Source organism: Ciona robusta, chromosome 7 (assembly GCF_009617815.1).
Source record: "Ciona robusta chromosome 7, ASM961781v2".
Taxonomy (NCBI): domain Eukaryota; kingdom Metazoa; phylum Chordata; class Ascidiacea; order Phlebobranchia; family Cionidae; genus Ciona; species Ciona robusta.
The window spans coordinates 7,436,659-7,464,432 of NC_143241.1; the positions used below are offsets into that span (position 1 = coordinate 7,436,659).

At 35.0% G+C, this 27,774-nt stretch overlaps 3 protein-coding genes across 6 annotated transcripts; all 3 read right to left on the bottom strand.

Moving 5' to 3' along the window:
- Positions 1-82: 82 nt before the first annotated feature.
- On the bottom strand, positions 83-11,059 carry LOC149734352 (valine--tRNA ligase-like). 3 transcript variants are annotated; one of them, XM_089881649.1, is made up of 21 exons: positions 10,840-11,059; positions 10,213-10,291; positions 9,511-9,721; positions 9,001-9,165; positions 8,630-8,746; positions 8,089-8,279; positions 7,742-7,930; positions 7,365-7,456; positions 6,865-7,007; positions 6,267-6,356; positions 5,800-5,982; positions 5,416-5,589; positions 4,918-5,011; positions 4,328-4,447; positions 3,620-3,760; positions 2,777-2,899; positions 2,425-2,622; positions 1,578-1,826; positions 1,137-1,430; positions 601-702; positions 83-169 (listed from the first exon to the last, which is right to left on the bottom strand). In XM_089881649.1, the coding sequence occupies exons 1-21, from the start codon at positions 11,005-11,007 to the stop codon at positions 101-103; spliced, it is 3,192 nt and encodes a 1,063-aa protein (XP_089737775.1). In that variant the 5' UTR covers positions 11,008-11,059; the 3' UTR covers positions 83-100. The 3 variants fall into 3 exon arrangements, with proteins under 3 accessions (XP_089737775.1, XP_089737776.1, XP_089737777.1); XM_089881650.1 differs by having other exon boundaries at positions 2,425-2,610; positions 10,840-11,058; XM_089881651.1 differs by lacking the exon at positions 83-169 and having other exon boundaries at positions 676-795.
- Positions 11,060-11,551: 492 nt separating this feature from the next.
- On the bottom strand, positions 11,552-20,686 carry LOC149734353 (uncharacterized). The gene is made up of 12 exons (XM_089881655.1): positions 20,001-20,686; positions 19,603-19,678; positions 19,178-19,234; positions 18,600-18,646; positions 17,981-18,032; positions 17,222-17,336; positions 15,460-15,763; positions 14,717-14,781; positions 14,113-14,257; positions 13,442-13,589; positions 13,000-13,134; positions 11,552-12,698 (listed from the first exon to the last, which is right to left on the bottom strand). The coding sequence occupies exons 1-12, from the start codon at positions 20,525-20,527 to the stop codon at positions 12,648-12,650; spliced, it is 1,722 nt and encodes a 573-aa protein (XP_089737781.1). The 5' UTR covers positions 20,528-20,686; the 3' UTR covers positions 11,552-12,647.
- A 552-nt stretch (positions 20,687-21,238) lies between these two features.
- LOC149734354 (uncharacterized) lies at positions 21,239-27,663 on the bottom strand. Of its 2 annotated transcripts, none has more exons than XM_089881654.1 (15): positions 27,070-27,663; positions 26,555-26,846; positions 26,080-26,226; positions 25,610-25,755; positions 25,465-25,556; positions 24,769-24,929; positions 24,629-24,669; positions 24,473-24,570; positions 24,353-24,416; positions 24,069-24,159; positions 23,680-23,837; positions 22,870-23,417; positions 22,487-22,734; positions 22,048-22,182; positions 21,239-21,725 (listed from the first exon to the last, which is right to left on the bottom strand). In XM_089881654.1, the coding sequence occupies exons 1-15, from the start codon at positions 27,462-27,464 to the stop codon at positions 21,591-21,593; spliced, it is 2,751 nt and encodes a 916-aa protein (XP_089737780.1). In that variant the 5' UTR covers positions 27,465-27,663; the 3' UTR covers positions 21,239-21,590. The 2 variants fall into 2 exon arrangements, with proteins under 2 accessions (XP_089737780.1, XP_089737779.1); XM_089881653.1 differs by having other exon boundaries at positions 24,769-24,932.
- Between the last annotated feature and the right edge of the window lie 111 nt (positions 27,664-27,774).

Consider the following 27,774-nt stretch of genomic DNA (forward strand, 5'->3'; position numbering starts at 1 on the left):
GTGTGTCTGGTAAAACTAATGGTTCCAAGAAATATAAACTTAGCAATTTTTAGAAATACTTGTCATTAAATAAAACAAAACATTTTTTATTGTTTTTATTTTATTTTAATCTGTTCCATGAATTTTTCCATTTTTCAGTATTTTTAATCTTCTCAATAAGTTTCTGTTTCTAAAAAATAAAATAAAGATGTGTCAGTTTAAAATCTGAATACACAATATAGAATCTTTAAATATATTAGGTTTATCCACACACTGCAATAGCTTCAGCAACTCGACCGTGGGTATGGGAGTGGCAACCATGGATAAGTCACTCAAGTTCTCACCGATGAGGACACAAATGAGCCAACCAACCAAAAGTCATATCTGCTTATCCACACACTGCAATAGCTTCAGCAACTCAACCCTGGGCATGGGAGTGGCAACCATGGATAAGTCACTCAAGTTCTCACCGATGAGGACACAAATGAGCAAACCAACCAAAAGTCATATCTGCTTATCCACACACTGCAATAGCTTCAGCAACTCAACTGTGGGCATGGAAGTGGCAACCATGGATGAGTCACTCAAGCTCCCCCCACCACATACACCAACCATACAAACCTCTTCTACTCCATCAATCCCAATCAATGCTTTCTTCCAACTTTCTCCCATATTTTTGCGAAACTTTGATTTCATGTTTTCACCAAAGAATTCTTCATGGTCCTAAAACAAAACCAACCGATGAAGTTCCCATCTATGTTAACATTGTTTGAAGCTTATGTTATGTACTGTATACCCTTACCCTACTGGGCATGCCTGAAAAAGTTTGATAACCATTGGCCTAATGAACGAATGAATGTAACTTATTTATCCTGGTGTGGAGGGCAACGACAGTGGTTTTAACACGGATGTTCTGTTTGATACACCTCGGGCCAGCTTATGATTTAACCTTTACAAAACAAACAGTTTGTTCGCATAACATAAAATAACTAAAACGTAAATTTCTAATAGGATATCATACTTATAATATTTAACACAACATTAAAACTTGAGATAATGAGCCATAGAAACGACATGTTTACCATGGAAATCATATAAAACTCACCAAGAAAAAATCCTAGATTTCATATTCAACATAGAAATAATAAACAACTCACCAAAATCCTATAAACAGTTGAAATTGAACTATCCTGATCAATGAAACCAAAACAATCTTCTGGAAGATTCTCGTCTTCCCAGTGTTGCACAACAAGTTCGTGTCGCATTAGCAACGCACCCATATCATTCAATTGTTTAGATACTTGTGCAACACTGGTGGCATCCTTGCATAGGAACACGACCTCAACTTGCCTCGACATTTGAAATTCTAAAATCTCCGTGCGAGCTCGTTGGCAAACGGAAAGTATGAAGTCAAATTCATCAACAAGTTTTTGATCTCTATGTTTCGGAAACTAAAAAACATTTCATTTAAAAAAATTCCAAGATTTTACGAGAATGTGAAATTTGAATTGTGATGATGAGAAAATTAATTATAAAAATTACATCACCAGTTGAGTTATGATGTAACAAATCTAATACTGACATCACAATCAACTTACCTCGTCCAACCTAGGGTAAGCCGCAACTGTAATGCTTTCGGGGAACTCCCTATTCAAATACTGCTTCGGCAATCGTTGCCATAATTCCTCTGTCAAGAACGGAGCGAAGGGAGAAAATAGTCTCAAAGCAGTCTCAGCAACTCGGAGAATATTCACAGCGATTGCGATTTGTTGATCGTTGGTTGCTTGGTAACCAACACCCTTACCCTCCTCGTTTATAACCGGGGTGAAACAACTTTTGCAATATTCCTGGTGGGTGGGGTTCATTAACTTAACACAATGTACCTCAAAATACCCCTGCTGTCTATTACTATAGCATCACACATACAGAATATAAAATGGGATGAGTATTGAGTATCTTGTTATACACCAGACAGTCAGACACGCACGGTGTATTCGGACACATCATACAAGTTATGCAAAACTCTGATGGGTGGGGGTTCGTTAGGGTTTTTTAATAAACAATATTTCTGGACATACAACTAACTCATCATGAAAAACAAAATACTTAATTAGTTTTTTTTTTAAATGTTTTTTTATTAAGGTGGGGAAGATGGCTGGTGGGAGTTTATTATGGGGTGTTAACACAATGTATTTCGAAATGCCCCTGCTGTGTTTTTTAAAGGACCTTACCCAAGCAGAATAAAATATAATATAGCTCAGTGGATTGCGTTCAGGTGTCGACCTAATCTATTCAAAAGCCAGGACTTATGGTGTGCATAATATTTCACCCATTTAAAATAAAATATAAAATAGCTTAGTTATATAACAAGATGCAAAATATAATATAACAAGATAGTCAGACACAGGGGCAATTCCCGTTGTCCCAAATCACACACATAGTTACCACATAAACAGATGAAAAAGTTTCCTTCCAGAAAAATTGTAAACTCCTTGCAGCAGCCGATACATTGTGATTCGACAAATGTGTGTTTGTTGTGTCTATGACATCACAAAGCTTTGACAGAATCCAAACATCACCCGCTCGTGGTTGAAATGATGTTTCTATGTTTCCAAGTTTTCCGTTAGCTTCCTGTAAGTCAAACTTTAAGGATTCTTTTAATTAAAAATAAACTAAATCTCAACAATTGTTTAAATTCCACAATAGTAAAAACATCTAATGTGATTTATTTAACATCACAGTGCAAATTGTGTTTACTGTAATACACATTTATGACATAATAATGGGTATGATTTACCTGTTCTTTAATAAACTTGTCATGTTCAAACAAGGTAATCACGAAACGCATTATGTTCCAAATCTTTAGGAAAAACTTGCGACACTCTACTGCCACCATGAGGTTAAAGTTTATATGGGAACTCTGTAAACATAAACATCTTATGTTGACATTTTATCTTATGTTTCTATTCTACAGGCATTTTATTCTGAAATGGTCAACTTTAAATTCATAGGATTGTATTCTATAAGGGTGAGGTCTTCAGTGAGACATACCTGAGACCCGGGATGAAGGTATATTACCCTAACACCCAGGGTGCTACCATCTAGACCCCACTGAGGCAGTTTATTACTGAGGCAGTTTATTACTCAATAATAGAAATTCTATTCTATAAGGGTGAGGTCTTCAGTGAGGCACACCTGAGACCTGGGATGTAGGTCTATTACCCCAACACCTAGGGTGCTATCATCTAGACCCCACTGAGGCAGTTTATAGACACTCAATAATAGAGCCTTCATTCTAAAAGGGTGAGGTCTTCAGTGAGGCACACCAGAGATCTGGGATGTAGGTATATTACCCCAACACCCAGGGTGCTACCATCTAGACCCCACTGAGGCAGTTTATAGACACTCAATAACAGAGATTTTATTCTGTAAGGGTGAGGTCTTCAGTGAGGCACACCTGAGATCTGGAATGTAGGTATATTACCCAACACCCAGGGTGCTACCATCTAGACCCCACTGAGGCAGTTTATAGACACTGGAGTAAGACAACATAATACCCGAGATTTAGGCCAGAGTTGGCTTATTACCCTCAAATTATTAGACCACCAAAACATAACCACATCCACCAACCAAGCCTTACCTCGGTGCTGTATAAACAAAGTGCGAGCCTCAACGCATCACTCCCTATCATGGGGAAGTCCCCACCACTAGCGATAGATGTTGCTGACAACAGTTTCTCTTCTTTCTTTAAATACATGAACTCCAACGCTTCTATTCGTTTCTGCGTAAATAATATCAAATGAAATGCTATTTCTATGTTTTACCGAAACCATGTTTAGATATGTTTTTATTTACGACATACTTGCTTGAAACCATAGATAATTTATAGTCAATCATAAATATAACATTTATTTCATAAATTCAACATAGACACCCCATATCTTGCCATAGAATTATGTAAATTCACATAATAAGTCATAATGTATGATGGATGAATTATATACCGTCGTTCCCCCTGAGGTGAAGATAAATAAATTATACAGAACAAACTACATGCTTACTCTTAAGCTTGTGCGAGGTGTATGAAACAGAACACCTGTGTTATATTGACTTTTTGAAGATAAAAACATTACATTTGGAGTTTTCCCCGAAATTGAAACAAAACACTCGTGTTATAAAGACTGTTGTTGCCCCACTAGGCGAAGATAAATAAGTTAGATTCAAAGCTTCCTTCAAATGATTTAAACCCCCCCCCCCACACACACACACACAGTAAGCACACACACAGTAACCATGCTAAACACAGTTAGAAATCCAAGAACCCCCCCTCCCTCCACACAGTAAGCACCTTTTTACTTGCTCCATCAATCACGTCCATTGGATCGATTATGTTACCCACAGATTTGCTCATCTTCCTCCCCATGTTGTCACGTATAAGAGGATGAAGGAGAACGTTGTGGAATGGAACCTGTGATGTAATAATAACCATTGTTCAGTTACTTTTGCTACTAGAGGTTAAAATAAGACTTTGGGGTGATGTAATCCCTAATGAGTCTTTCCAAATGGCAGATGTTGGAATAACATTAACAGTTTTATACCAAAGGAACCAAAACTATTAGATAATAAACATTGCTTGCTATAAATATGTACAGATCACCATACTATATAAAACTGTAACTAAACAGGGAAAAATAAGTGGTAGGACCAAATGAACCAGTGCTACGAAAACATAACCAATAAAAACAATAAAAAATCAAGTCCAACCACTCGTAGTAATAGAGAAATATATTTCGCCAAAATGGCATCAACAGTCTCACTCTCTGCAAAAGAAGCGTATAAACACCCAAGGTTTATAAATTGTTGACTCCATGTTTCTGGTTTTGGAATTAAGCAGAATAATTATTATGACATCATGATAGCATTATTACATAACAATACCTCTCCTGTGAGCTTCATCCCCATCATAACCATCCGTGCAACCCAGAAGAAAATCAGATCGTTGCCCGTTTCCATTAGATTAAGAGGGTAAAATCTGAGGTGGAAAAAAGTAAAAAGTTTTTTAGAAAGAAAAATTGCTATAAAATATGATGGACATTCATAGGCGAGAAATCTTGGGTTGGTATAAACAAGTTCAAATGTTTAAAAAAATAAAAAAAACTAACGCTAGATTGCCAAAAAAATATTGGTACCACCATATTCAGCCTTGCAAGCTTTGGGATTAAAGATTTAGCCCAAAGTTGGTCCATAACCCTGACACCCAGAGTGCTACAGCCCATTAGTGACCACTCGGTTAAAGCAATGTCTGTGTCTTTATCAAAAATCCAAACACATAAGTCTATCAGTATCAAACGCCTAACCCTTGTTTTAAATACTTTAGTTTAATTATGTGACAGGGTAGCTATAACATGTAGTGTACAAAATGAGTTGAAAATTTACTTTTTTAAATTAGGAGTTTCTTTTGGCCACCCGAGTGCAGCAAAGGGAAAGAGAGCGGACGAAAACCAGGTGTCAAGAACGTCCGTGTCCTGGGTTATTGTGATGTCATCAGGGGAACCCCCAAATTTCTCGAGAGCAGATTTCTCTGTGTGTGCCGAAACCCATTGTTCTCTCCTATTGTGATGTCATAATTGTATTCAGGAATAAAACATTTACATTTAATAAATAACGAAAAAAATATTTTTTAGAAAACAATAACCTTGAATTGGTTGCACCATTTTTCACAGGTGTTTATAAAAGATAAATTGTCTTTGACCGACAATTTGTGACAGTTAATTTTTCACAGGTTTTTAACAGATAGTTTACCAAACCTCTTCCACTTACCCAGTTGTATCATCTTTACACCGATACACAGGTATTTGGTGACCCCACCATAAGCTACGTGATATACACCAGTCACCAGTGGTGGTTAACCAGTGCTGCCATTGCTTGGCGTATTCATCTTGTACAAACTTAATACGACCATCGTTCACCGCTTGCAGGGCATCACTGGCCATTTCATTTACACTGCAATGAAATATATATATCAAGTAAACTAAAAAAAATGAAAGTATTTATATGTACAGGATCAGATTTTGAAATTTGGTGTGTAGTTTCCCAAGTGCCATGCTTTCTTTATGGAAAATTCTTAAGTTTAAAGTTGTAGCCATCATTTCCCCATTATATGAGTGGGGTTGTAAAAATCCCCTTTGGGTTAGGGAATACTTGAAGCTCTGCCAGTGGGTGGGGTGAAGCTGTTTTTATGGATTAACTTTAAATCAAACTAAAAACACACTCATAATAGCAATCACCTGACAAACCACTGCTTCGCTATGATTGGTTCAATCACGTCACCTGACCTGCTGCATATTCGCAGGCTACTTTGATGATCTGTATTTCCTCTGTGATGTCACAAGTATATTATGTTTATTTAAATAATTTCAAAAATGATGTAACAATTAAATTTTAGTTAAAGTATACTAATGTTTCCCAGCCTTTCTAGGTCTGTGGCCCTTTTTCAGAGACACTTAGCACCCATGGGGTGAGACCAAAAAGCTGTAAGACCTCAACCATATAGAATAATAGAGATGGGTTTTAACATACCCCTGTTAATATATTCGCCACTTTTCGGAACCATCACCTAAAAAGCTATTGCATCAGAAAAGATCTTTTTTTGTGGTCTGGATGGCCACATGTTGATCAGTAAGTTATTTAATGATGTTCCAATGTTTTTGTAAGGAAGTTGAGTGAATGAATGAATGTAACTTATTTACACCTCGTGCTTGCTTACGAGTTACCACATGGTCCACATGTGTATAACTTTGTGGGTGATTTGACGCAGAATAGACTCAGATCTATATATAGTATAGACTCAGGTCTACATGCGTTAAATAAGATAGAAACACCAACCTGTACAAACCAACTTGATGTAAATAATCTAACACAAGTTGCCTGGCATCAAAACGATGGATTGAGTCTTTGTTTTTCCACCTTTCATTTGGTGGCGTGGTTTTGAACAACTGGTCAACCAAACCTGAGGTTTCAAGGTAACCCTGAAGTATATGGGGATGAGTTTGGGTTTGAGGTTTGTGTTTAGACATATAAAGCCATCGTGGCACAATAAATCTCATGACTGTGGTGCTTCAATGTTATAATATGCCACACAGTTTAAGTTGGGGGGCGTTTGCCACAGATTTTTCTGTTTTTCAACAAAGTTATACAACAATACATGACCCTTGACCTCGGTTACTTAGCTGGTGAATTTTGTAATTTTGTTTAAAAAATCAAAATCGGTTAAAAATATGGAAATAAACAGTGAACTTGGGACCTACATCGTAGGTCGCAGGGTGTACCTCACTATAGGATTTCATCCTGACTGAATAAACAGGATATCTTAGAAATGCACTTACTTTTTTATTAATACATGAAACCAGAGGTAAATTATGGCGTTTCCCGATTTCAAAATCCACAAAAGAATGAGCAGGGGTGACTTTTAATGCACCTACCAGGGGAAATAACATGAATTGAAAAGTTTTATAACAGGTACTGAAGATTAAATGGATTAAACTTTATTAAATATTGTTAGTAAGCAAAGTTGGTTACTCAAGGCTTACACATATTACACTAATGTATTAAGAACACTAAAACAACATTTTCATACGATACCCCAAACTTTATCTACCATCAAGCTACCAATGCTTAAAAATAAAGACAATTGCGTGATTTGCGTCATATATATTCATATGCGATTTTAGGGTAATTTTTACATTATGACATCACAACCCACCTGTTCCTTTATCCATATCCACAGCATTATCAGCGACAATCGGAATCAACTTATGATCAAACAATGGGTGTTTTACCATTCGACCAATTAGATTCGAGTATCTGGGGTCATGTGGGTTCACAGCGACCCCCGTGTCACCGGGCATCGTCTCCAAGCGCGTCGTGCTCACGATGATCTCATCAACATCACCTGGGGATAAATGTACAAAAAAGTAGCAAAGTAGACCTCATGCTCAGTGTAAAAAAATAAGAATATATATACCTTATGCTCACTGGGTATGGTGGTTTTGGGTAATTAGAAAACTCTTTGGCGTAAATGAAATAAAAATACAAAACACCAATGCTTACCAACTGGGTCCACAAGTTTGTATGCAAAGTTATGCATTGTACCAGTTGGAACTTTAAGGTCGTAACCAGGGATTTCGATAGAGCTCTCTGGCTCCACCCTGTTCACTTCAAGGTCCGAAACACTCGTTCCTAGGTGGCAACACCAGTTTATTAGTTTTTCATCTCGGTAGATGAGACCTTCATCATGTAGTCTGCGAAAGTGAGGATTAAGTGTATTTGTGTACTATGGATCAGTGGTTTAATTGCCCATTGAGGTTATGTATGCAAGGCTTTTTGTTGCTACTATCGTGGGTGTATATTTCCCTGGGAAAGATACTTGGCGACAATTACCGGGTCCAGTGATCCCTTATCTAAAAAAAGTCACAATACCAATAACAAGATAAGAATTCTTAAGTTTCAGCTTTTTATTGTGATTAAATTAACCTTAACCTAAAAAAACTTAAAAAATTGGCTTCAACTGCCAAAAATTAGACAAACAACATTAAAATGATGATTTTGTATTAAATTTAGGTCACACAAACTATTGAAAATAAAGTCAAACCTTATAAAAGCTTCATTGACTGCATATGAATATTCGGGGTTTAGAGTAAATGTGGAATGGTCCCAATCCAAAGATGATCCCAATCGACGAAACTGTTCTATTATCCGGTCGCCTTTGCTTTAAAACAACTTTGGTGTAAAAAAATATCTAAAAGCTTGGTAAACATACTGTGATATAAATATACTGTGATTTTGATCCCAAGTATCTATTAGCAAAGTGTTTTCATGGTCTTCTAAGTAGTTTGATATCCAGTAAAAATGTAAAACCTATAGTCTTAAACCTTTTATACACAAAATTTTATACATATTTTCCAGGTTGTTACAATACTTGTGATATTCAAAGTTTATTAAAATCATAGAAACTTAACTTACGTTTCTTTCCAAATCCAAACAGCTTCCTCAAACTTTTTCCTCCCCAGTTCAGTTCTGCTCGTATTATATTTGTTTTCTATGAATCTTTCAACAACCATCTGCGTGGCAATGCCAGCGTGATCTGAACCCGGGACCCACAGCGTTTCGTTTCCCAACATTCGTTGCCTGCGGTTACCAAGAGTTTAAAACATAAATAAATAAACTACATTAATATTTCCAGTCATCTCCTTCATATAAATCAGGTCCTAAAGTAAAGCATGTCATAGGACTACCCCAATATTTAGCAACAACAGGCTTAGTACTAATCTGCGAAAGACCATTAATTATATTACATACAAATGGTTCCACATACTATTCAGAAACAGATTGCATTTAAAAGATTAAAAGTTGACCAAATTTTAAATATCATTTATAAAGTCAACTGCAATAGAACAGTGAACCAACATTCTGTCAATAAATTTAAACAGCTTTTCTTTTATGGCTTCCACGACTTCTAGATAAACCACATACCATCTAACAAAGACATCTTCAAGACTTGAAGTGAGCGCATGACCAAGATGTAAGTTTCCTGTTATATTGGGTGGTGGGACCACCATACTGTACGTGGAAGCATCTTTGGTTCGTTTCCTAGGCTTGAAAAATCCACTTTTTTCCCACCATTCATACCAAGCTCTTTCCACAAACTTTGGGCTGTATGACTTCGGCAACTGAATGCTGATGTCTAAGAATATTGAGTCAGTCAACAAGTTGTCATTGTACAAGTTACAATACAAACAGCAATACCATTAGAGTTAAAAAAAAAACAGTAAAAAAAACATTTTATTTTTTTCCGTTCCTTTAGCAAACCATAATTTCAAAACATAAGTTTGGGCCAATTCTTGACCTAAATTTAAAGCCCTATTTTATCCTATGCTGTAACCAGTCTGCACAGTATGGCAGTTACTGACGAGATCTCTCGCACGCAAGACCATTATTTTTCGTATGCACCCGTGCTATCATTAAAATCGGAATGCTAAGCACTTACATTTTTAGCCAAATTAGGAAATCCTACTTAATTTAATAAATATTTTTGTCATTTTTTGATTAATTGGCGTACGAATGGCAAATTATGACAGGTATAACCAAAAGTTCGTGAAAAAAATCGCTCGTGCATCTGTCATACTTTGCAGACTGGTTCTGTAACCCTTAAAATAAACATCACCAACTTGTCACCTTTTTTCTCTCCTGGTTTTGTGGGGGAAGTATATTCAGTTTCGGGAAACCTTGGCCATGTAGTTCCCCGGGATTGTTCCTGTACAAACACATAACAATATATAATGGTAATTAATCATTCTAGTAAAATTAATTGCACTTCCTTATTTTAATAAACATAACACAATCGATTTACAAGGACTTTACGTTTTATAAACATTCTAAATATGCAATTAATAGCATTTTGCCGCTGTTTTTTATATGATTTATTCGAAATTGTTTTTTTACAATTAAGCAAATAATTTGGCACTAGTGAAGAATGCTCTGGTACTTAACATATTATGCTGGTGGAAAGTGTTAGAGGTTGTTAGGTTGCTGGGGGAGTAGTTATATTGATTAGTAGTTAGTTGGTACATTTAGCAGATAAAGTAGGGGCTAGAAGATGATTATTCAGTGGAACCGACAATTTTTGGTGCTGGTTAGGAATCTTCCCTTCCCCACCTTATTTGCTAACCCCTAAGGTGTTGATGGTTAGGGGGTTAGTGGTTATAGGGGTTAGTGATTTTAGGGGTTAGTGTTTAGCAAATAAGGGGGGAAGATTCTTCACTAGCACCCAATTTTTATCTCATGTCACCAATCCTCACTTGCCTTTATTTGATCAATCTGTTGTTTCAACCGCATTCGTTTCATCGCTTCCCGTTTCTCTTTTTGTCGATGAAAGTCGAACGCGGTTGGTTTATAGTCAGTAGAAACAGCCCTTCTTTGTAAGCACACTGCATGGCGTTGTTTTGGAACGTTTAAAAACAAACCACGCATTTCTTACTACAGTGAGTCTACTGCAGTTTATTTTGTTTACAAAATTAAATAGCGCGTGTTGTTTTATATAAGATTTCTATTTTCGTACTTTATTGGGGTGTATCATGTTTAGGTATCTATGGGTGTATAATACAGAATCATAGTGGCTGAATCACATTAATAGTTTTTATTTTGTATATGTGAATGATTTAAAATTATTTAAAATTTAAACTGTTGTTGTAAAATGCTCACTTTCGTTATAAGCACAAAATACAATTTTACTAAAAATCTACAATGATAAAACAAAAAATACACTGTTGTGTTTAATGAATGATATATATTTAGTTAATTTGATATTGACATGAATGTTTAAAACACTCTTTTTAAATAGCTTACTTTAATACAAATACCATACCTTTCCTTACTTTCAGACATTTGTATTTTCTAAATAAATCCATGGCAAAAAACTTATACTTTATAAAAGTTACTTGCTGTTTAAATAAATTCTAGCAGTATCAAAACTACTGCGCTAGCGACTCTTGTTATAACTAAAATAAAACAAATGTGTTCTTATGTTTTGTATATTTAAAATCATGAACAACTATTGCAAAGCAAAGGTGGTTAGTGGGACAAACATCTTTTGTTTTTTATTGTTAACACTGAAAAGCGTTGCAAAACACAAGTCAATTCACTGGTGTCTTAATGGTAGAAAACTAACCAGAATACATTTTACAAAAAAACACTATGAAAGGAAATTTTGAACGAAATTTCTGGGAAAATTTTATTTAAATATTTTGATGTCATAAACTAACCAATTGTTATGTAACATTAGTTAAACTGTGACATAATAACACCTAAATAAACGATCCATTCCATAAGAAATAAAAAACAACGATAACAAACAATACCATGCACTTTTTACATTGTGATATCACAGTGTTGGAGATTAGTACATGCTGCACTAATCGTCTCTGCATTCAATATTTTGAACTTTTAACAATATATTATTCCGTTTTTTAGTGTTTAAAACCAAGCATTTGTTTTAATGGCTTTATCAAAAACGGGCTCAGTTACCAAAAACTGGTATATTAAAATTTTAAGCAAAAAAAGAACAAAAAAGCGAAACAGCTGAAAAAACAACAGTTTTTTATGATGAATTTGTAGCTGACAACATAGTTTTAGAGAGATGAAAGTCAGAACATTTACATTGTTAATCAATAATTGCCTATTATAACATCACTATTCATCTCTGTCAGGAAATGTAGTTATATCTGGACAATAGAAGATATTCCAAAAAAAGAGGAAAACTTGAATTGAAAAAGTTTTAGTCTAATACTCAGTTTTGCCTTAATTTAGATATGTCTGAATATTTACACCGATGGTATAGTTTCAACTCAGGTTTAGTATAAAATTTTGTTTTACCTTTATTTGGGTTGATAAATTTATACTATCGTATATTTTGGATTACTTTAAACCTTTTTTAAAAAACTGAGTTAAATAAAACTTCAAGTAACTGACATAATGCAACAATTGATCTATTTAGAAATTTCTCGAAAACGAGTGGCAAAAATTGACCCAGTGTGTTGGCTGTGACCACGGTAAGAATGACATCACATGGTTGCTTAGCAATAGTGGAACTTGCAGGTTTTCTTGAACTTTTTCTATGAAAGTGAATCCACAGGGGTAGGAGCTGGTATTGGGGGCTTATCATCCTGGAAATTTAATGTCAATTTTAATTTTAGAAATATTTAAATGTTAATGTTGCAACTCAGTGTTTTATGACATCTATATTCTCTTTGCAATATTCTCTTAAAGGCAATTTATTTTAGGCGAAATTCATGCAGTTTATAACTAATGGATTTTTATTATTTCATCAATATTTCAAATTGTATATTGTACTTGTGACCTAAATAAATGTCAGTGGGGTTACCTATCTCTTTATTTCCATATTTACATGCAAAAAAGTTTATTAGACAAATAATATTTTAAACAAAACCAACAACATTATCCTACTTTAATTTCTTTCTTTGGTTGGGGAATTCCCCCATGCGATAATGACGTTAACAATTGTAGATCTCTAAGGCCCTCTAGTGATGAAGACGAACAAGTAGATGACGCAGGAGATGAAGATCTCGTTGTTTCTAACATCTGAACATAGAAATACAAAATAAATAAAAATAGGTTGTCTAAAGTTAAAGTCATGTCTGCTTATCCACACACTGCATCCAGATAAGGTTTTCTAGTCGTTTAAACCCTAAAGGTATCTTTAAAACTGTATAAGATATAGGTTTTAAAGTCTACACTGTTTAATTTACAAACCTTGTTTAATAATATGAAAAACCACACAGTTTTATCTTATGTGATATTAAAATAATATGATTCTTTAATGTGGCTTTGATAGCCTGATAAGTAAATATTTTGTGTCCCAATTTTTTACCATAGCAACCCAACCAACCTGTGTTGCAGCATGATGTGGTTGTACAGGACTAGATGTATGATGTAAGGGATGATGGAACCCATGTGAGGCATGGTGGGTAAACAGGGGTACGGGTTGTGGGGGGCTGGGTAATACGTATATATCCGTGTTGTCCGTTGATGATAAACTGAAGGAAGTTTAAAGGTTAAAATTATTGACCAGAGAGTTTATTACAGTTTTCGACTGTGTTGCGAAATTTAAATTAGGTAAAAACAATAAACATTAAAAAATTAAATGCTATGAAATGTAAATAATATTTAGAAGGATTTATCTAAGTAAAGTTTTCATTAAAATTAATATTTCATGAAAAAATATTCTGCCACTTAACCTCGAATGAAGTCTTTTGATAATAGACGAAACATTTGAACATAATTAACTTTTATTACACCAGAAGAGCCGAAACGAATATTTAATAACAAGTTTTGGCAAATGGTTTTATGGTCTGTACAATTTCTATACCTGTGTGTGGATTTACCCACGAGAAAAACTGTAAATATTCTTCATTAATTAAACATGTGGTTTAACTACACTAAGTATTTTTCATTAATTAGTATTTAGTTAAAACACCCCTGACTTTACGTTTTGAGATTCAATCATCTTTTGCAGATTTTTTTTTAAACATTTTAAGAAATCTTTATTAATTAATCTACCTGTGTGATCGTTGGACCACGGCGCGATGACCAAGCGATGAATTGGTTTGCGTGAAATCACCCGAGGCACCAGATGTCGCTAAAGAGGGAATGGTTGGAACGAAACATCGCTTCGGTGAACTACTACCCTCGTTGTCCGAGTCACCTGTCATAAACATCTTCTATTAAACTATGCATAGATATCATATATTTATTGGCATAGATATCTTGTAACAAACTTTGCATAGATATCATATATTAAGTGGGCATAGATATCTTATATTAGACTTTGCATAGATATCTTATATTAGACTTTGCATAGATATCTTATATTGAAACTGACATTGATATCATATATTAAAGAGGCATAGATATCTTATATTAAAGTATAATGACATCATCATGTGTATAGCACCAGTGTTTCCACATACATCTTAATTATTTATATACGTGTAACAAACATACCAATTAATAGAAACATCATTGATTATTAATCTATTCTGTATTTATAAAAACTGGCAATATGATAGTTTACAATATTTATTATTTCATAGGTAACTCGTATTTTTGTTCTATAATTAAGCGAAAGTTTAAACATATATTCAATATTTTATAAAGGACCCACATTTTCGTTTTATTGATCCTAATGCACTTGGACGCATTATACAAGGACTCTGACTCCTCCTCCTCCTGTGAAACAATGGGTATTATGAACAAACAATACTTTATTATGATGAATAACACACACTATGATATGTTGATCTATACAAGTTAAATATTAACTTATGTGAGATAACATGTGTTATAGCATGCGTTTCATCATTTGGAAATATTACAGTATATTTGGGTCTGTACAATGGCAAAGTTATTTCACAAACATGGCAATTCTCTTTAATACAACACAATTAATTCATTTTAAATATTTTAATCATAACTACATGAATGTAACCCCCTATCTTTGAGGCTTATTTTACAGCAGGATATCCGTTAAAAAGAAAACTGTACAAGTTAAACAAAAATAACCAAAAAAGTGTTGGAAACGGAGTTTAAAAAAATTATTAATTGCTGTAAAAAAATAGGCAAAAAAACTTTTAAAAATGAGTATCAAATTTAACTACTAGTAGGATTGTAGAAACCACGATTGTCTATAGGTTTGTAGTCACAAAATATGGTTTGTAGTCAGAAACTATGGTTTTTAGTCAGAAAATATGGTTTGTGGTTAGAATATATGGTTTGTGGTCGGAAAATATGGTTTGTGGTTAGAATATATGGTTTGTAGTCAGAATATATGGTTTGTAGTCAGAAAATATGGTTTGTAGTTAGAAAATATGGTTTGTAGTTAGAATATATGACTTATAAAATACTCACGTTACAAATGTCCTCCTAGTCGGACTCGGTGATGGACTTCTACTCCCCGTGCGTGCCATAGATACAGGTACTTGCATGGAAGGTGAAAAACATTGTTTACCCCTGTTGCATAACGCTCTGGTGGGTGATGGGGGGTGGGGGGAGAGGTTGAACACGCAGGGTGAGATAGTTAGGGGTGACGGTATCCCACTGTTGGGGGTCAAGTGGGGTATGGGGTGAGGGGAAGTACCATTGGGGCTCAACGCAGCCATAGTATGACTTGAGCTGTTGAAATCAATGGCTCTTGAGTGGCACGACTTTTGAGCTGAAATAATGTCAAGATTTGATACGTTAATAACGTTACAGATGACAAACCTGGGGTGGCAGGGTTGGTAGTTATACCCTTAAAATATTCTGCACAGAAATAAATGCAGACACTAAATAGGTTTCATTTTTTTTGACAATAAATAGGTTTCTTATTATTTAGTAAACATTACAATAAACAGTGTTTTATTGTTTAGTAAACATTACAACTCAACAAACAAAAAAGAGTTGTAATGTTTCTAAAAAACTAACCTTTGTAAAAGTAAACAATAAACATTACAAAGGTTAAATTTGTTTCATAGGATTTGTGTCCAACTATCACTGCCTCCCCTGTATTTGTTTAAGACTTGTTTAAATGTGTGGTGTAGTTTAAGCTTTAATAGTATTTGAAGCTTACTGGCTATTAATCACAATATCATCAAGTAATTAACAATAATTATTATATTATTTTGTGATATTTATGATTTAGGCCAGATTGTCCAAAGTTGTTAATACCAGCACATGGTGTATAACCAACATGATACAGTTGTACATATTTTCCAATAAACTGAGCAGTAAAGTTTAACGTTTGTTTGGTAAGTTATCTTTGTTAACAATACACATAAAATGTATAGGGTATAATATAAACTGGTTGTATATAGTTTCTAATAAACTGAGCAGTTAACTTTGTAGATAACCTTTGTTTGTAACGTTATCATACAAACAGACATTACAGCTGCGTTTGCCATTCATAAAATGTTGAATGCTAACACAGGATGTAAATTCAACACATCAGGAAACTCATTCAAACAAATGTGACCTGCTTCATTCATGTAATCACCAACAATGGGTGAATTAACTTTATATTTGCACTGATTCTAAACAGAACAGTATGTTACTATAAATTCTCAATATTTGGATTAAACCCAGGTCCCATGTTTGCCTCCCTGAAGACCTCACCGTTATAAAACAGACACTCTTATCTTGCGTTGGGCCTAGATAGTGACACTTTTCACACTGGGTGTTGGGATATTGTACAACATCCCATATCATAGGCCAAAACTAGGGCTGCAGGGTTAACAGTAAAATTCTGCACCACATTAATCACCAATCAGTATACATTAGATTTTCAACCAAAAAGGTGAAACTTATTTTTATAAGATTGCATATCTGACTATCGTCTGCTTCCTCTGCATTTGTAAAAGTTCATTGCTATATATATATATATATATATATATATATAGCAATGAAAATAAACCTTGCAACCATGAAATGTGAATTTTGTTTCCACAGGATTGTGTGTCTAACTATCCCTGCCTCCCCTGCATTTATAAAAGTAGGACATCTAAGCCTATACTATCTATTCTAGTGTATCTACTATCTAGTACTTAAAACTGGTACCTAACATGTATTATGCACATCACAAGACCTATAGTATATACGTATATATATGCATGTATATAGCAACAAAGGTGTTCACCTGATACAGTTGAGCTTGGGATGGGAAAGTGAGGTTTATGGGTTGGCGTTGTGGAGGGGGAGGGAAGATGACGCGGGGAACTTAAGCAACTATCTAAACTTGTTCGTCGTTCCTTCTGTGTAAGGTAATCTGGTTTATAATTATAATGCGAATGGTGGAAAAAATAAATAATATATATAAATATACAGTACGTCAGGGAAGATGAGACACCTTTTCATTCTATTTTCTTGTCCCATTAGGTAGTGAAAAAGGAAAATTTAAAAAATTATAAAACCGTATCCTCACGACTGCCATAGACCTATGTTAATTGTTTTAAACAAAATTGAGATATTTGGATATTATGTGCTAAAGGTGTCTCATCTTTCCCCACCCTACAATACTCTATTATTATAATTAATATAATATTCATATATGAAACTGTATTTAGAATTTAAAAGCATGGTCTTATGTTCATGTTAGAATTAAATATGGATTTTCAGATAAAAGGTTGGGATAAGATATTCCAATAAAGCCAAGTAAAGCATTAATAATTCAAATTGACAATTCGGTTGATTAATTTAAGGAATATTATACATAATATTAAAATTGTAAAACTCCAGCAAAAAATCTCGGTTGTGGATGATTTTCTCATTAAAAACTGCAGTACTCGATAAATCTATTACACAGACAACAATTTGAGTAGTAGGTGTATAAAACATAGCCCATTATGAAAAACATTATGTTCATGTTAAATATTAACACAGAGCATATGATAGATACCAAGGATAAGTCGCTCCAGTTAGATGAGATCTGTATAGTGGCTTGTACCTCCCTGTAAAAGCAATCAGTCATATTGTTTTCAATGGGTTTCAAGTAGAGCTTACTTGATGTATGAATAGTAATATATCAAAAACAAGCGACTAAAATATAAACAACATTAAGCCACAAAGCAAACTTTGTCAATATTTTGAAAAATATTTATATATATTTTATTTCATAAAATATTAATGGGTTTTAAATATTTATATTTTATTTCGGTAGTAGATTTAAAATGCTTATTATATTTGGTTGACAATCTAGAATTTATTATCAAACCCTAAAGGTGTTGAACAAGATGAGGGAAATAGATATAGCTTTCACATTTCATTTGCAAGCCAGATGTTTCCAGAAAACATTATATTATATATATTATATATATGTTTATATTTAAGAAACTTATATTTCTATTAAACAGTGGTTTGTGTATAAGCAATTTGACTTATATAACACATTTATCAAACTTAACCCAAATCTTAACAATGAGTTAAGAGGTTTCCCCTTCCCTGTGTTACATATTATATCCACACAAAGTATGTCAGTTGTCAGTTGTAATCAACCAATCATGTGTTACCATTCTCACCTCTCATGAGCTGTTTCTTTGGTTTGAATTCCTTCAAGGCTTTCCTCCTGGGGAATATTGGAAATAAAATATAATTAAATAAAACTTTTTAAATACAAAAAGTGAGGTTTAAATGGTAAATGGTAGCACTATGGGTGGTGGGTGGTGGGTGGTGGGTAATGGGTTAATAGACATAACCTACTGTACTGGGTAGTATTGGAAATATGATGATCAAAACAGTTACTTTTATACTAGTAGAAAAAGCAGTGGGGTATTAAAATTCAGACCATACTGCTTCTTCCATTTATTTAAAAGTACAGCTGAGATCTAAATAGAGGCAGTCTGGTTGTTGGGGTAATGAACCTATAACCCAGGTGCCAGGTGTGCTTTAATTAAAGAAACAAAATTCAAGTTTAATTTGGCCAATAATCCAACACTGAACACCATCCTGTAATGTATATGCTAACCACTGTTTCAATTAGATAATGAAGCCAAGTACAATTAGGTTGAGGAAATTGAATTAGTAATCAATTTGATATCAGCAGCCAGAATGACGTTCCAATAAACACATGAAGCAATACAAGGAAATATTAACTCACTGTTTTTAATTGGTGAAGCCTTAAACGTGATGTTGGTCTGGTCCCAGGGACTGGCGACTGTGGATAAAATATACTTTGGTTAAATAAAAGTCTTCAAGAGATCTGGTGGCAAGTTATGTAATTGTAATACTAAAGGCGGACGCTTTAACATCCTGTTTCGGTCACTTTGACCATGTTTGCCATTAAGTGTCTTGTTTAAGGACACATCACCGAAACAATGTTTAAATTTGTTGATCCAAACAGTTGATATGAGAGATCTTTTATGCCAGAGTATATCAACCATTGCCCAGTGGGCAGTAGGCACCCAGGGGAGAACATTTATTGAGGGCAAATTGCTGCTCATTGGCTTTGTTTCTTTGTAGATCACAGTTTTTTTCCTGTTATAAAGATGACTGATTTTCAATGAAAATATTTGATATAATTACCGTAGCACTAAATCTCCGGATTCTGTTTTTCCCAAGAGTTGCGTGTTGTTGGTAAACTGATGATAATTCAGCCATTCTGATGTCATAATGTAAAATTAAAGGGGAGAACAAAAGATTTAAAAAGACATTTTATTAAATATTGATTTTTTTTCTTTCATTTTTACTTAGACATTTGAGGCACGTTACGGCATTGTATAAGCATAATTAAACAACTAAATTTTTATGTATGCTGACAATGCTCCAATAATGATTCATACAAACAACATTGACAAGTATTCACAAAATCACTGGGTTATTAATAAGTAGATTACATACATGACCTTATAAGCACAGAAGCTATGTAATCAATAAATATATTTGTAACTTTGTAAATTATTCGTATGAAGAACATAACTTACTCGAAATCATTGAGTAACGGAGCGCTGTTGCAACGTTTAAGAAGATTATTTTCCCTCTCTATCTGTTCCATGATGGTTGTCTCAGTTTGAGGCAACTTCTTCCAAAAAGAGGAAGGTCTGCTCAGATGATCTGATGTCCTCCCATCTTTCGAAGCATCCCCAGAAGTCTTCCGGATGCGGTTTTCAAGCGATCTTCTTCTGCGAAGGAAGGAGTGACTCGAACATGAGTTAGGGGGCTTGAGTGGAAGGGGGGATCTTATGGACCATGAGGAAGATGGGCTGTCTGATGAAACACTCTCGCTTCTGTTGATGACATTGAACGACTCCGGACTTTGTGATTGGGTGGTGAATTTGTTCGACTTCTCTTGCTCCTCCAGTGGCCAAATAGCGGATTCATCCGTGTCGTTACCGCTGACATTCTCTTTCTCCTTAGCAACCGATTCTGTGTCTGTTTCCATAGAAACGTCACCGTTTTCGGAAACTGACTTATCCACCTCAGTGTCCGTCATTCTTTCAACAGATTCCATCACCCGATGATTGATGTAAGCAAATTGAATCAAACCTCAGCTCACAAGACAACTCTTTACAATAACTTTGTATGTGCAGTTTTGATACCAAAAGACAAATCAACTGGTTACATTTTGACTGGCAACCTTAAAAAGTGAAATAACTTGCAGCTAGAAAATTTTTAAAAACAAATTTAGTACAACAAATATGTGTATACATATATTATATTTAGCTACGTGTAAAAACGTAAAAGCTTGTGTGTATACAAATATACGCGCAGTCACACAAGAGATCAAACAGATTACGTATATTCTAAATCTAAGCAACAATAGAGTTCTGACTGATCACGCGTTTTGACCTATGAATGTTATGTTGCGTCACAGAACTGTGCTTATATTTCACGTAATACGTGACCTGCGCTTCTTTTGATCGCGTTCGCGCGCCATACGCGTCACCGCTGCTTTAGTTTCTTGCAATAAATCACCCATAACTAACAGACGACTTAAACTCGGCCAACTATAGGTCCATTGAGTTAATTCCATCCGAAAATCCTACAACTCATCCATTTTAATAACACGGATGACTGATCTTCGGTCAGCTGGTTGTATGACGTCAATATTAATGATTTGAGTTCGGGACATCACGGTTAATTTAGCGAAAATTCCTTTGAATTTCGCATAAAACCGTTTCCATTTGGCCTTACCTGCCAAACTAACATAAGCCACATTGCAAAGAGTTTACAAAAAAACTTTATTTATTAGAAAACCACAATACACGTGTAAATCTAACACATTAAAATGTTTATATAGAAAATATATGTTAAGTGCAAATAAACGATGTTTAAAATATTGTTTTAATGCATACAATGTCATAAACGATATAAATCATCATATACAATAAATCAGCGCCTTTACAGCAATCCGTGTGTATTAAACACATATTATAATGAAAGTAACATAAAACCTTACCCAGAACTCAATGTTCTGCGAACATATATAGAAAAACGTGTAGATATGCTATCTTCTGGACCTGTTGGTTATGATCACCTTTATATTTAGAGCAAATTATACACATATGGCATCTCTATGGCATAGGTTCTTCTTTTGTCTTTGTAGATAACCAGGGTACTGGGGGAAGATCAGAGTCGCTGCCAGGGTCGTTAGCGGGTTCTTTACCACTAGAGTGTGTGGATGAGCTGCTTATGTGTGGCTTGGTTTCCTGGTAAAATGAATACTGATAAATTGAGGACTTGGTTAAAAAGTTTTGCATTACAAGTTGTCTAAATTGTCCGCCATGAATTAAAAAATTACAAACCAAAATAATATTTTCCTACAAAGTTACGTTTGTGGTAACTTGTAAGCGGCATGAGGTGTATGAAACAGAACACCCGTGTTGTAAAGAAAGGCTATCGTTGCCTTACCAGGATAAAAAGGTAGATTCATTTATTCATTATACGCTTTTGCAGGTTTATTTAGCAACTTATTTTGAAGAAAATTTTAATCAATACAAATGTATATGTCTAATTGGAAGAGTAATATACCTTTGCATCTTCACAATCTTTATATACAGAACCAACACAGCTCCTTAGTGACATCTTGCGGCTGGATTTTTTACCGGAGGATAATTCTTGTGTTGAGCTTGAATCCAAACCACGAAGTTGTTTTTGAATTCGTTCCTAAAAAAGGTATGAATAGTATTGTAACTTGGGACATGAATTTTGGTTGTCAAAAAATAAGTTGTGGAATGCCAATGCTGTGTAAAAAGCATTTCTAAGAAGCTGAATTTCTAAGACCTTCTCAAACTAAAAGTTGATGCCATTAAATTTATATTTATTAACTTGATAGACATTTTGGGTGGGTTTTGACTGAAATTCAACTTTAAAAAACTTAGAAGCATATGTAACAAAGATTAAGAAAGATTGTAATGACTATGTAGCACTATGTGTATATTTTGCAAAACACAAGGTTTAAGTTTCTTACCTTAGCTTTTGCCATTGCTTTTCTTGGCACTAGTCCCCATTCCACTAAACTTATTTCTGATGATATATTTTTAATATCTATGTTAGGATCATCATCAACCGATGTGAGGCTATCTTCAGATTCTTCGTGGATTTCTTCTTTGTTGAAATCCTCCGATTTCTGATCACTAGGTGGGGTTTCGGTCACAAGAGGGCAGTCTTGCTGCTCATCCATTTTTGAAATCTTTTTGTCGCTCTTTTCCTTATTTTCTAAAAAATAAAATAGATGTTTTAACATGTTGTACAAAAAGTTATATAAAACTATGAAAACTTTAACTATGGGCAAAAAAAGCTATACCTACAAGTAAAGTTTTACCGATTTAACATATATGAAATACTACCAACCTTTTTTGATAGGCTCCAAAAGACTTGCTTCAAAATCGGACACAATTTGCAAATGAACAGAAGAAGAGATGGAATCCATGCTTTTATTGCATTCAAGCGTTGGCTGCCTCTTTTCTTTGTTTAAAGGTCGAAACTTTGCCACCAGCTGTCTCCCTTGAGGTATTTTATTATTCTCGCTGCTTTCTCTTAGTTTTGCCGGAATATTCTCAAATTTTTCATTTTTATCATCGGAAACTTCAGTCTTCCCAGTGATTGACCGCACATCAGCGACCAGTAACTCACAAGGGAATTCTTCAAGTGTTGCCAGATCCTTTTCTTCACCAGGTTTTTCTGGAGTTGAAGTGTCCCGAGGTAACAAAGGACCATTATCATATTCATTGTCTTGTTCAATCACAATCTCTTCTATGACATCAGGAGCTGTGATGTCATCATATGTGAAATCCAACTTTGTCCCACTCTGAGTAGTGGAATCTTTAAAAATATCCGATTTGGAGGACTTTGTGTCTTCTTCTTTATTCTCCTCAAGATTTTGTTGAATGTTAACAGCTCTGTGTAATATATTATGATGTAATAATGCTGATTATGAAGTCAGATTCAACACCGACAATACACTTCATTTCGGCCTTGGATTCAAGCAAACAATGTCAAATTTAATAATTTATTAGTCATCCACGGCTACAATACAGACAGGCAACAGCATTAAGTTATCCCAGTATTTCCACATTCCAAGAAAAGCTGTGCTAATGTACTGGCTATAGTGTTTGAATTTTGGTCCCACTGTTCTTAAAAATAACACACAGACCGACTTACACATCATTCCCACCATCTCCAATACAATTTCCCAAATCAGCTTCTGATTTTTCCTCAGCTTGTTCACTAAAGTTTTCACCCACATTATTAGAGGGCAGATTAAGAAATCGGTCGATTAAATAATCCCCTCCCCTTTCATCTGTAGGTAATCTGGGGTTCTGCAGATGTATTTTGCTTGGTATGGTAAGTTTATATTAGCAGTAAGAGGGGAGACACCCATGACGCCACCGTTTCAAGTATAAAAGAAGATAACTTAAACGCCATCGTTTTCAATAAAAAAATCAAATTGTAGATTTAGTTTCTGTACAGGAGTACACCAATTATAAAATCTGACTTTATTAGATAAAAAATAGCAAAAATTTGTAAAAAATTAAACAAGACAATCTTACCTGGTTACTCCCTTCAAGTTCCACCCCAGTTGTTTTGTCCTTTCTTAAATATTTAACATCCGTCAAACGTGGCTCTTTACTTTGGACTTTTCTGTTAATAAAAAACTATAAAAATAAAGAAAACCTAAAATTGGTTCATAAAATGTGGGCGATCTTATGCCTGCATACTCAGAAATAACATGTTTTCTTCTGGTGCAAACTATAGTTAAGGAAACTCTGTATAATATATAGTTATAAATATAACGGAAACAAAATTGATGATTAAAATTTTTTTATTTCTATACCTCCATACAGCTCTCATGTGTTTAATTTTCTTCATTGCTCTTGCTTGAAAATTTTCATTTGTTCCTGAAACAATAGCAAGTGTGACATCACAGTATTGTAAAATTGGGGTAAATATTTACCTGAGATGTGTCTTGGTCTGTTTATTGTGACATCATCACTGTCCGATTCTGATGTCATAATGTCTGAATGTTGAGAACAACGAAATTTCCTACAATTCCTGACAGAATGTTATTTTTAAGTTATTGCACAATAAGTAGAACTATGATGTAACAAACCTTAGTGGTTTTGATCTTAGTGACCAAGGAACCAACTTTGTCTGTAAGAAAACAGAATGATTATAACTTATGTGTTACCTAACACCTTAGAAACCTACATTAAGCAACCATGAATACTTTTATAAATAAAAATCTCTCACTCTTTGTCTAAGTTTATATTTCTTTTCAAGAGAGTTCAAAAGTTCATCTGGGCTTTCATCATTGCATGATGTTATCGAGTTTGGGTCTTCACTTGATGATGTCATAGCTGATGATGTCAGAGGTTTCCAATCATTGGAATCACATTTACCGTGGTGTGATGCTGCTGGGAATGTGAAATAGAGTATGTGGTGTATAAATATACCTCATGCTCACTGTCTATAACATGGGTGTCTTCTTATACACTGGGCACACATGGTGTATTCATACACCTCATGCTCACTGTCGAACTATAACATGAGTGTCTTCTTATACACCAGACACACATGGTGTATTTATACACCTCATGCTCACTGTTTAGTTATAACATGGGTGTCTTTTTATACACCAGACACACATGGTGTATTCATACACCTCATGCTCACTGTCGAGTTATAACATGAGTGTCTTCTTATACACCAGACACACATGGTGTATTTATACACCTCATGCTCACTGTCCAGCTATAACATAGGTGTCTTCTTATACACTGGGCACACATGGTGTATTCATACACCTCATGCTCACTGTCGAGCTATAACATGAGTGTCTTCTTATACACCAGACACACATGGTGTATTTATACACCTCATGCTCACTGTCGAGCTATAACATGGGCATCATGGAAGGTTTGGTTACTCCAGTAAAGATGAACTTACTTGGTTTTACATCAGTTGTATCAGTAGACGAAGCTACAATTTCAAATTCATCCCTCAATAATTTAAGCTGGCGTGCAAACTCTTGCCGTAGACTAAAAAGAAAGATCAAATTAAGTGTTCTATGATGTCACAATGATTTATTTACCTGTACAAACGACTATCTGGAAACTTCATTTTCCTGAAGTCATTTAGCGTGACGTCACTCCCACTGACGTCATCAAGTTGTCGGCTTGCAGAAGATGACGCATCTCCAGCTTCGTAAACGCGTCGCTGGATTGAGTTGTTACGAACCTATGACGCGAAACACTTATTTAATATACGTCATCAAACGCGAAACCACGCAACTACGTCATCAATTACGTCACGAAGTGTCATTTGATATTTTTTTTACATTCAACGAAAAGCGACGGGGGTTTCCAACTATGGGAATCCCCCTTTGGCGTAACATTTTAAGTGGGGAATTCAAGTAACGTTGTAACCGAGCATAACTTTATGAAGGAATCAATTTGTTAAATTCGTTAAACAAAACATAAAAAGATATATTGTGCAACTATTTGTAAGTATAGAGCGATTAAATACAAAATATATAGCACAGCCTAATTTACGGTTTCTTACTGGTCGCGTGGTGGTGCCGTTGAGCCATTGTTTTACTTTTGTGACGTCATAGCCAGTTGTAGAATGCGAAACATTCGACGAAGAAGCGTGGCGTCGCGAACTTATTGGGGGGGAACGCGTCCACTTCCGGTTCCGCTTTCGATGAAACTGATTAAGAATTGTTTAATTTTTTTTAGAATTACGCAACGGTAGCATAACGAAGTCTGTAACATAGCATAGCAAGTAGACCACACACCCAAACTTTAATTTACAGTACTGTTGGGTAAGATGGGACTCCTTTAACACATATTATCCAAATATAGCCTACCTATTGTGTTTGAAAAAAATAACAACGGTCAATGGGAGTCGTGAGAATACGGTTTTATAATTACTTGAATGTTCATACCAAATGGGACGAGAAAACAGAAAGAAACGTTGTCCCATCTTCCCCCACCCTGCTTAATAACTAAAAAGCAACATACATTAGAAAATTTACCTTTTTCTCCGAGGTCGCCTTTCTTGTTCTCTTTGTTTTCTTTGTTCTAGAATTTCCAGTATTGATTATTTTTCTTGATCTGTATAATCTTATAGCGCTGATTGCTTCGTATGATATATCATGTAACAAGTCCTCGTGTGACGTCAGAAGCTTGTCTACGTCATCGCTGACGTTATCAGTAGGATTTTGCTTGCGTGACCGTAGACGGTCATGTATTATAGCAGTTACCAGTTTTCCGATAAGTTCTCGTTGTCTCTTAATCGTGTCTTCCAATTTCTGTTCGACCGAATTTCTGAAGTGTAAAAGTTAAAACGATGCTTTCTATCCATTTTGTACACTCCTTTAAAGCAATATTAGCGTATTTCGCTACAATAAGCCTATATACTGGGGCATAAAACCACAGATCCCATGACGTAGGACCTCACTCATATAGAGTACAAATAAATTGAAACCACTGTATTTGGATGAAATCTGCTAAATGTCTCATTTCATATTTTAATAATAATCAAACTTACTTTTGTAGAGGTGTGACGTCGTTTGGTTTTGCACACAGCTCCTGCTGATTGGCTGAGACGATTGGGCTCTGATACGTCATCGGTTGCGTATAAGTTTGAGCTGGGCGCCATATTTGTTGATAGTAGGGGTTCAAAATGGGGTTGGGGTAATTTCCCTGGGGTTTGGGGCTAATTTGGGGGCGTTGGAGTTGTGGGATTTGACTCCAAACTAAGTTTTGTGGAGTTTTAGCTGGGTTTAGTTGATTGGGGCAAGTTGTAGGGGGTGTCTGGGTGGGTAAGGCGGTCTGGGGGTTTATTGGGGCAATGTGTTGGTTGTAGGGTTTAATTTGGGGGGTAAACTGTTGGGTTCCTCGGTTGATTAGAACAAGCTGGTTGCTAGGGGAATTATACGTCATCACGTTGCTATAGAAACAAAAAATTAACGTATTTCTTCCTTCGTCTGGGCTCACTGAAAACTCGCTACGAGCTGATATAAACTCGCCTGAAACTACAACGTATCTAGAACTAAGACCTGTCTTTTGTAGTGTAAAACTGTAAACCACTGCTCGTCTCCGGATAATACTTATATACTTACTAAAATTACTAAAGTACCCTCAAAAAGCCAATATCTCGGGCCAAAAAGTAATATTTAAATTTTTTGAACTCGTTTGAAAATGTAAACAATAAACAACGATTCATTATGTCGTAACAAACCTTTATTGCATA